The following is a 9259-nucleotide window of genomic DNA, read 5'->3' as shown; positions in this document are numbered from 1 at the left end:
TAATTTTTTAGAAGTCTTTTTAAAAATGAAAGCTGAAATCTAATCGGTTGCTATGGGCAGCTGCATCACTGTCCCTTTTTACAGATTTTGATCCCTCAATATAAATTCCTTGCGCCTATCCATAGTTGTAAAGTTATAAAACAGCCGTGGTAAGTAATGAAATAATAACGGCAGCCTCTATGCCGTACTGACATTATAGCCCGCCACTTCGCACGAGCAGTTATTCCCGAGCTGGCCGCTAGGGGCGGGTCTATAGGGAGGAGGAGCTGTTTACCAGCGGCCGTTTATAAAAGTCGACAAGGCCGTCGCCTGCGCAAGGTGTATTTGGCGCTAGGAGGCTATGGCTTCAGCAAGCGACAGAGGAGCGGCACCAAAAGCGCCCTGCAGGTGTGTAACTCAAATATGGCGGGGCATGGGGACCCTACCAATATTTTAACATGGTGAAAAAAAATGTACGGTATTTCTGTTCGCCAGTGGCCTGTTTTTTTCACTTTAGGTTTATGGGTCTGGGATGAAAACCGTTATTGTAGTGTCGTGTGTATGCGCGGCGGGGGTAGCTGTATACACCCTTCTCTTATATACTGTACATGTTCCAGTGAGAATGGCTGCCTGCACTAAGGGCATAATGTGTCATCAGGTTGTGGCTGATGAATGTTGAGGTTGTAAATGCCAGGTGTGGAATGTGCCCCTCAGGATGCTGCCTCATTTTGCACCTCTTTACTGTGTTAAGATAAAGGAGCCTCTGTTTGACAGCCCCTCAAGTTAAATGTCTGTCTTGTGTATGGTGTAGCACTATGTGCCACACTGGTTCCATTGGGAGTTGTGCCAAATGTGTAGAATTACTAATTTGTGATAAATTCAACTTAGGCTGGAGGGGTTAACTGTTAACAAGTTTTCCTCTATAGGGGATACTATAAGGCTGCATTCACACCACGTTTTTGCAATACAGTTCCTGTGTCAGGTTTTTGATGAAAAACAGATTCCTCAAAACCTGACTAAACTATCAAAATGTGTGTACAAATTTCAAGCTGTATAGGGTTTGAAAAAATGTCTGGTTGCATCCATATTTAACCCTTTAACCCCTTAAGGACTCAGGGTTTTTCCGTTTTTGCACTTTCGTTTTTTTCCTCACCTTTTAAAAATCATAAACCTTTCAATTTTCCACCTAAAAATCCATATTATGGCTTATTTTTTGCGTCGTCAATTCTACTTTGCAGTGACATTAGTCATTTTACCCAGAAATGCACGGCGAAACGGGAAAAAAATCATTGTGCGACAAAATCGAAGAAAAAACGCCATTTTGTAACTTTTGGGAGCTTCCGTTTCTACGCAGTGCATATTTCAGTAAAAATTACCTCATCATTATTCTGTAGGTCCATACGGTTAAAATGATACCCTACTTATATAGGTTTGATTTTGTTGCACTTCTGGAAAAAATCATAACCACATGCAGGAAAATTTATACGTTTAAAAATGTCATCTTCTGACCCCTATAACTTTTTTATTTTTCCACTTACAGGGCGGTATTAGGACTCATTTTTTTGCGCTGTGATCTGAAGTTCTTATCGGTATGATTTTTGTTTTGATCACTTTTTATTCATTTTATTTTATTTTTTTAATGGTATAAAAAGTGACCAAAAATGCGCTTTTTTTTAACTTTGGAATTTTTTTGCTCGTACGCCATTGACCGTACGGTTTAATTAATGATATATTTTTATAGTTTGGACATTTACGCACGTGGCGATACCACATATGTTTTTATTTTTTTTTACACTGTTTTATTTATTTTTTTATGGGAAAAGGGGGTGATTCAAACTTTTATTAGGGAAGGGGTTAAATGACCTTTATTAACACTTTTTTTTTTTTTTACATTTTATTTCAGTTATAGGTCCCATAGGGACCTATAACACTGCACACACTGATCTTCTACACAGATCACAGGCGTGTATTAACACGCCTGTGATCAGTGTTATCGGTGCTTGACTGCTCCTGCCTGGATCTCAGGCACGGAGCAGTCATTAACCGATCGGACACCGAGGAGGCAGGTAAGGGCCCTCCCGGTGTCCTGTCAGCTGTTCGGGACGCAGCGATTTCACCGCGGCGGTCCCTAACAGCCCGACTGAGCAGCCGGGTCACTTTCACTTTAGAAGCAGTGGTCAGCTTTGACCGACTCTTCTAAAGGGTTAATACCGCACATCGCCGCGATGTGTGGTATTAGCCGTGGGTCCCGGCCGTTGATGAGCGCTGGGACCGACGCGATATGATGCGGGATCGCAGCGCGATCCCGCTTCATATCGCGAGAGCCGGCGCAGGACGTAAATATACGTCCTGCGTCAAGGACCCAGCCAATTTTCACTGTAGGACCCGGCCATTTTTTTTGCACATTTGACCACTGTCACTTTAAACATTAATAACTCTGGAATGCTTTTAGTTATCATTCTGATTAAGAGTTTGTTGTTTCGTGACATATTCTACTTTAACATAGTGGTAAAATTTTGTGGTAACTTGCATCATTTCTTGGTGAAAAATCCCAAAATTTGATGAAAAATTTGAAAACTTTGCGTTTTTCTAACTTTGAAGCTTTCTGCTTGAAAGGAAAATGGATATTCCAAATAAATTTTTTTTTGATATACAATATGTCTACTTTATGTTGGCATCATAAAATTGATAAGTTTTTACTTTTGAAAGACACCAGAGGGCTTCAAAGTTCAGCAATTTTCCAATTTTTCACAACATTTTCGAACTCACAATTTTTCAGGGACCAGTTCAGGTGTGAAGTGGATTTGAAGGGTGCATCTGATGAAAGGTCACATGACCTGAAACGCCTCATACTTGGCGCTGATTCCTGGATTTTTAAATGTCTGTCTTACTGAAGTCTCTCCATGTCGATGATTTTATGTGGTTCCAATAAAGGTGAACTTTCATAATCGCTGGCATCTACCTGCTTTCTTTGTACCCTTGGAGGATTACATTGCCGTGTGGTGGCCGGGTGAGCTGACTACTCTTCCATTTTTGCTGGATTTGAAGGGTCTTCATATTAGAAATACCCCATAAATTACCCCATTATAAAAACTGCACCCCCCAAAGTATTCAAAATGACATTCAGTAAGTGTTTTAACCCTTTAGGTATTTTACAGGAATAGCAGCAAAGTGAAGGAGAAAATTCACAATCTTCATTGTTTACACTCGCATGTTCTTGTAGACCCAATTTTTGTATTTTTACAAGGGGTAAAAGGAGCAAATTTATTGTTTCTAGCCCAATTTCTCTCTAGTAAGCACATACCTCATATGTCTATGTAAAGTGTTCGGCGGGCTCAGAAGCGAAGGAGCGACAAGGGGATTTTGGAGAGTACGTTTTTCTGAAATGGTTTTTGGGGGGCATGTTGCCTTCTGAGTATGGAGGTACCCCAAAATTTGACCTGAAGTGCACTACGGGTGAACTACAATGCTCAGAAGAGGAGTCATATTTGGCTTTTTGAGATCAAATTTTGCTCGGGGGGCATGTCGCATTTAAGAAGCCCCTATGGTGCCAGAACAGCAAAAAAAACACATGGCATACCATTTTGGAAACTAGACCCCCTGAGGAACGTAACAAGGAATAAAGTGATCCTTAATACCCCACAGGGGTTTCACGACTTTTGCATATGTAAAAAAATAAAAAAGTTTTCACTAAAATGTGCGCTTCCCCCCCCCCCCCCCCCCCGAACGCCAGTGATTCCCAAACAGGGTGCCTCCAGCTGTTGCAAAACTCCCAGCATGCCTGGACAGTCAGTGGCTGTCCAGAAATGCTGGGAGTTTTTGTTTTGCAACAGCTGGAGGCTCCGTTTTGGAAACACTGCCATACAATACGGTTTTCATTTTTATTGGGGGGGGGAGACAGTGTAAGGGGGTGTATATGTAGTGTTTTACCCTTTATGTGTTAGTGTAGTGTTTTTAGGGTACATTCACACTTGCGTGTTGCGGTTAATTTCCCGCTAGGAGTTTGAGCTGCGGCGAAAAATTTGCCGCAGCCCAAACTTGAAGCAGGAAACTTACTGTAAGCCTGCCCGTGTGAATGTACCCTGTACGTTCACATGGGGGGGGGGGGGGCAAACCTCCAGCTGTTTAAAAACTACAACTCCCAGCATGTACTGACAGACCGTGCATGCTGGGAGTTGTACTTTTGCAACAGCTGGAGGCACACTGGTTGGAAAACCTTCAGTTAGGTTCTGTTACCTAAGGCTGGGTTCACACTAAGTTTTCTCCCATACGGGAGCGCATACGGCAGGGGGAGCTAAAAGCTTGCGCTCCCATATGTCACCGTATGCGCTCCCGTATGTCATTCATTTCAATGAGCCGACCGGAGTGAAACGTTCGGTCGGCTCATTTTTGCGCCGTATGCGCTTTTACAACCGGACCTAAAACTGTGGTCAACCACGGTTTGAGGTCCGGTTGTAAAAGCGCATACGGCGCAAAAATAAGCCGACCGGACCGAACGTTTCACTCCGGTCGGCTCATTGAAATGAATGACATACGGGAGCGCATACGGTGACATATGGGAGCGCAAGCTTTTAGCTCCCCCTGCCGTATGCGCTCCCGTATGGGAGAAAACTTAGTGTGAACCCAGCCTAACTCAGCATTTTCTAACCAGTGTGCCTCCAGCTGTTGCAAAACTACAACTCCCAGCATGTACTAATCACCGAAGGGCATGCTGGGAGATGTAGTTATGCAACAGCTGGAGGTACGCAACTACAACTCCCAGCATGCCGAGACAGCTGATTGCTGTTTGGACATGCTGGGATTTGCAGTTTTGCAACATCTGGAGGGCTGCAGTTTTAGAGAACACTGCAAAGTGATCTCCAAACTGTGGTCAACCAGCTGTTGCAAAACTACAATTCCCAGCATGCCCTGACAGCAAACAGTTGTTTGAGCATGCTAGGAGTTGTAGTTTTGCAATATCTGGAGGGCTACAATTTAGGGACCACTATATAGTGGTCTCAAACTGTAGCCCTCCAGCTGTTGCAAAACTACATATTCCAGCATGCCCAAACAGCTGTCCGGGCATGCTGGGAGTTGTAGTTTTGCAACATCTGGAGGGCTACAGTTAGAGACCACTGTAAAATGGTCTCAAACTGTAGCCTCCAGATGTTGCTAGGCAACTCACCGGCTTCCGTCGGATCCAGCCGCACGTCATCGCCGCCCCCCGATCTGTCGCCTGCATCCTCCGTCGCCCGCCTGGATCGTTAAGTGGATCTTCACCGCTGGTCCCCGTCGTTTTCCCGTCCTGCCCCGCCTATTGTGGGAGGGCAGGACCGGGAAAACGAAAGTAACCCCCCCCCCCCCCCCACCCCCGATCTGCTATTGGTGGTCGCGTCTAGACCATCAATAGCAGGGATAGGGGGGGGGGTGGCACCCGTGCCACCTAACTCCTATCGCTTCAGGGGGATCCTGGGTGTCTTAGACACCCATGATCCCCCTTACATTCCGGGTCACTGTAGACCTGTAATGACCCGGAATCGCGCAAATCGCAAGTGTGAATTCACTTGCAATTTGCCGCGATTGCCGACATGGGGGGGTCTAATGACCCCCCTGGGCATTTGCACGGAATGCCTGCTGAAATATTTCAGCAGGCATCCCGTCCGATCCCCGCCCGGCGGGGACCGGAACTGCCCATGACATAACTGTGTCATGGGTCCTTAAGACCCAGGGTGTTGGGACGTACCTTAAGTCATGGGTCCTGAACGGGTTAAAGAAAAATGTAAGTTTTTAACTTTACTCCATTTTGAATAAAGTTTCACTTGTTTGCAGTTTTTCCTTCTTGGAATTTCAAACAAATTCAAAAAACGTATGGTGAAAACCGGATGGAACAATCTACACATACGTTCTGTACGGTTCCCATTGACTCCCATGTAAAAAAAATAAACTTGTATAGCTGGACCTGTACTTAAGACCCAGGTACTTAAGGACCTAGGACGTATGCATACGTCCTGAGTAATTCCGTTCTCTGCCGTTCGCCGGGCGGAGATCGGAAGCCGATGCCTGCTGAAATCGTTCAGCAGGCATCCAGGGCAAATCGCTGCTGAAATAACAGCGATCTGCTGCGATACCAGGCTGATTGGGTCTCTGGGACCCGACCGCCTGGTAATTTTGCATGATCCCGGTTGTCACAAACAGCCACGGACCATGCTGATGTATCAGAGCGAGGTGGCAAGCCTGCCACCTCCTCCTATCCCCTGCGATTCCTCGGTTAGCTAACCGACCAATCACAGACGGGGGCGGTTACTTCATCCTGCCCTGCCCGGCACCTGGAAGTCTGGAGAGAACGGGAGGAAGACTGGAGGATGCGGCGAGGGACGGGGGAGTGCTGGGGCCTGGCCCCGGTACTTACCTCTTCCCTAAAGACCCGGATCCCGGCGGCGGTGGCGACAGGTGAGTGGATCTTCGGCAGCATCGCGGGACCTTTGCAGCAGTCCAGACCACCGTAAAGCGATCTGGACTGCTCCATCTGGTCCCCTTACACTACAACTCCCAGCATGCCCAGTTTTGCAACATCTGGAGGTCCACAGTTTCGAGACCACTGTGCCCTTCCAGATGTTGCAAAACTACACATCCTCAGCATGCCATTACTGTCCAGGCATGCTGGGAGTTGTAGTTCTGTAACATCTGGCCCTTCAAATGTTGCAGAACTACAACTCCCAGCATGCCTGGTCAGTTTTGGCATATTGGGTGTGGTAGTTTTGCAACATCTGGAAGGGCACAGATTGGGAACCACTGTATTAGTGGTCTGCAAACTGTAGTCGTCCAGATGTTGCAAAACTACAACTCCAAGCATGCTGGGAGTTGTAGTTCGGCAAAATCTGGCTCTAAAGATGTTGCCGAACTACTTCCAGCATGCCTGAGAATGTTTGGGAGTAGTGGTTTTGCAACAACTGGAGGCACACTGGTTGGGAAACATTGTCTGTTTCCTAACTCATTGTTTCCCAACCTGTGTGCCTCCAGCTGTTGCAAAACTATAACTACCAGCATGCACTGATAGACTGCATGCTGGGAGGTGTAGTTTTGCAACAGCTGGAGGTCCCCCCTGTAAATGTACAGGGTACATTCACATGGGCAGGGGGCTTACAGTGAGTATCAGGCTGAAAGTTTGCTGGAAACTCTCTGTAATCCCCGCCCGTGTGACTGTACCCTAAAAACACTACACCACACTAACACAAAATAAAAAAATAAAAAGTAAAAAAACACTACATATACACATACCCCTACACAGCCCCCCTCCCCAATAAAAATGAAAAATGTCTGGTACGCCACGGTTTCCAAAATGGAGCCTCCAGCTGTTGCAAAACAACTCCCTGTATTGCCGGACAGCCGTTGACTGTCCAAGCATGCATGGAGTTTTACAACAGCTGGAGGCACCCTGTTTGGGAATCACTGGCGTAGAATACCCCTATTTCCACCCTTATGCAAATCCCTAATTCAGGCCTCAAATGCAAATGGCGCTCTCACTTCGGAGCCCTGTCGTATTTTAAGGCAACAGTATAGGGTCACATATGGGGTATCGCCGTACTCGGGAGAAATTGCCTAACAATCTTTGGGGGGCTTTTTCTCCTTTTACCCCTTTATGAAAAGGTGAAGTTGGGGTCTTCACCAGCATGTTAGTGTAAAAAACATTTTTTAATTTTTTATTTTTTTGTACACTAACATGCTGGTGTTGCCCTATACTTTTCATTTTGACAAGAGGTAAAAGGGGGGGGGGGGAAAGCCCCCCAAAATGTGTAATGCAGTTTCTCCCGACTACGGAGATACCCGATATGTGGGTGCAAAGTGCTCTGGGGACGCACAACAAGGCCCAGAAGGGAGAGTGTGCCATGTACATTTGAGGCAATTTGCACAGGGGTGGCTGATTGTTACAGCGGTTTTGACAAATGCAAAAAAAACAAAACCACACATGTGATCCCATTTTGGAAACTACACCCCTCACGGAATGTAATGAGGGGTGCAGTGAGAATTTACACCCCACTGGTGTCTGACAGATATTTGGAACAGTGGGCTGTGCAAATTAAAAAATTTTGTACAGCCCACTGTTCCAAAAATCTGACAGACACCAGTGGGGGGTAAATGCTCACTGTACCCCTTGTTACGTTCCTCAAGGGGGTCTAGTTTCCAAAATGGTATGCCATGTGGGGGTTATTTTGCTGTCCTGGCACCATAGGGGCTTCCTAAATGCGACATGCCCCCCGAGCAAAATTTGCTCAAAAAGCCAAATAGGACTCCTTCTCTTCTGAGCGTTGTAGTTCGCCCGTATTGCACTTCAGGTCAACTTATGGGGTACCTCCATACTCAGAAGAGATGGGGTTACAAATTTTGGGGGGTATTTTCTGCTATTAACCCTTGCATAAATGTGAAATTTGGGGAACACATTTTAGTGAGTTTTTTTTTATTTTATTTTTTTACACACATGCAAAAGTCGAGAAACACCTGTGGGGTATTAAGGCTCACTTAATTCCTTGTTACAGTCCTCAAGGGGTCCAGTTTCCAAAATGGTATGACATGTGTACCCCTTGTACAAATTCAAAATTGGGTCTACAAGAACATGCGAGTGTAAAAAAAAAAACGAAAATTGTGAATTTTCTCCTTCACTTTGCTGATATTCCTGTGAAACACCTAAAGGGTTAATACACTTACTGAATGTCATTTTGAATACTTTGGGGGTTGCAGTTTTTATAATGGGGTCATTTATGGGGTATTTCTAAGATGAAGACCCTTAAAATCCACTTCAAACGTGAACTGGTCCCTGAAAAATAGGGAGTTTGAAAATCTTGTGAAAAATTGGAAAATTGCTGCTGAACTTTGAAGCCCTCTGGTGTCTTCCAAAAGTAAAAACACGTCACCTTTATGATGTAGACATATTGTATATGTGAATAAAATTTTTTTTTTTTTTGAATAACCATTTTCCCTACAAGCAGAAAGCTTCAAAGTTAGAAAAATGCAAAATTTACAAATTTTTCATCAAATTTTGGGATTTTTCACCAAGAAAGGATGAGTTGCCACAACAAGTATAATATGTCTCGGAATCAGAATAACTAAAAGCATTCCAGAGTTAATGTTTAAAGTGACAGTGGTCAGATGTGCAAAAAACGCTCTGGTACTAAGGTGTAAAATGGCCTGGTCCTTAACCCCTTAACGACGCAGGAAGTATATTTACGTATCATATTGCATCATATTGCGTCGGTCCCGGCGCTAATCAACGGCCGGGACCCGCGGCTAATACCACACATCGCCG

General features: G+C 45.1%; 1 protein-coding gene across 1 annotated transcript in view; it reads left to right on the top strand.

Annotated features, from left to right (window-relative positions):
- Window positions 1–229: 229 nt before the first annotated feature.
- Window positions 230–9259, top strand: part of LOC130356303 (E3 ubiquitin-protein ligase makorin-2-like) — a 77896-nt gene continuing 68866 nt past the window's right edge. Inside the window, exon 1 of the mRNA XM_056557603.1 lies at window positions 230–387. Coding sequence (XP_056413578.1) covers window positions 341–387 — 47 coding nt within the window. The 5' untranslated portion in view covers window positions 230–340. The remainder of the gene's footprint in view (window positions 388–9259) is intronic.

The sequence above is a fragment of the Hyla sarda genome, chromosome 2, assembly GCF_029499605.1.
Source record: "Hyla sarda isolate aHylSar1 chromosome 2, aHylSar1.hap1, whole genome shotgun sequence".
NCBI classification, from domain to species: Eukaryota; Metazoa; Chordata; class Amphibia; order Anura; family Hylidae; genus Hyla; species Hyla sarda.
The sequence above is the reverse complement of the archived record's forward strand: the minus strand, read 5'-3'. Positions and strand labels throughout refer to the sequence as shown.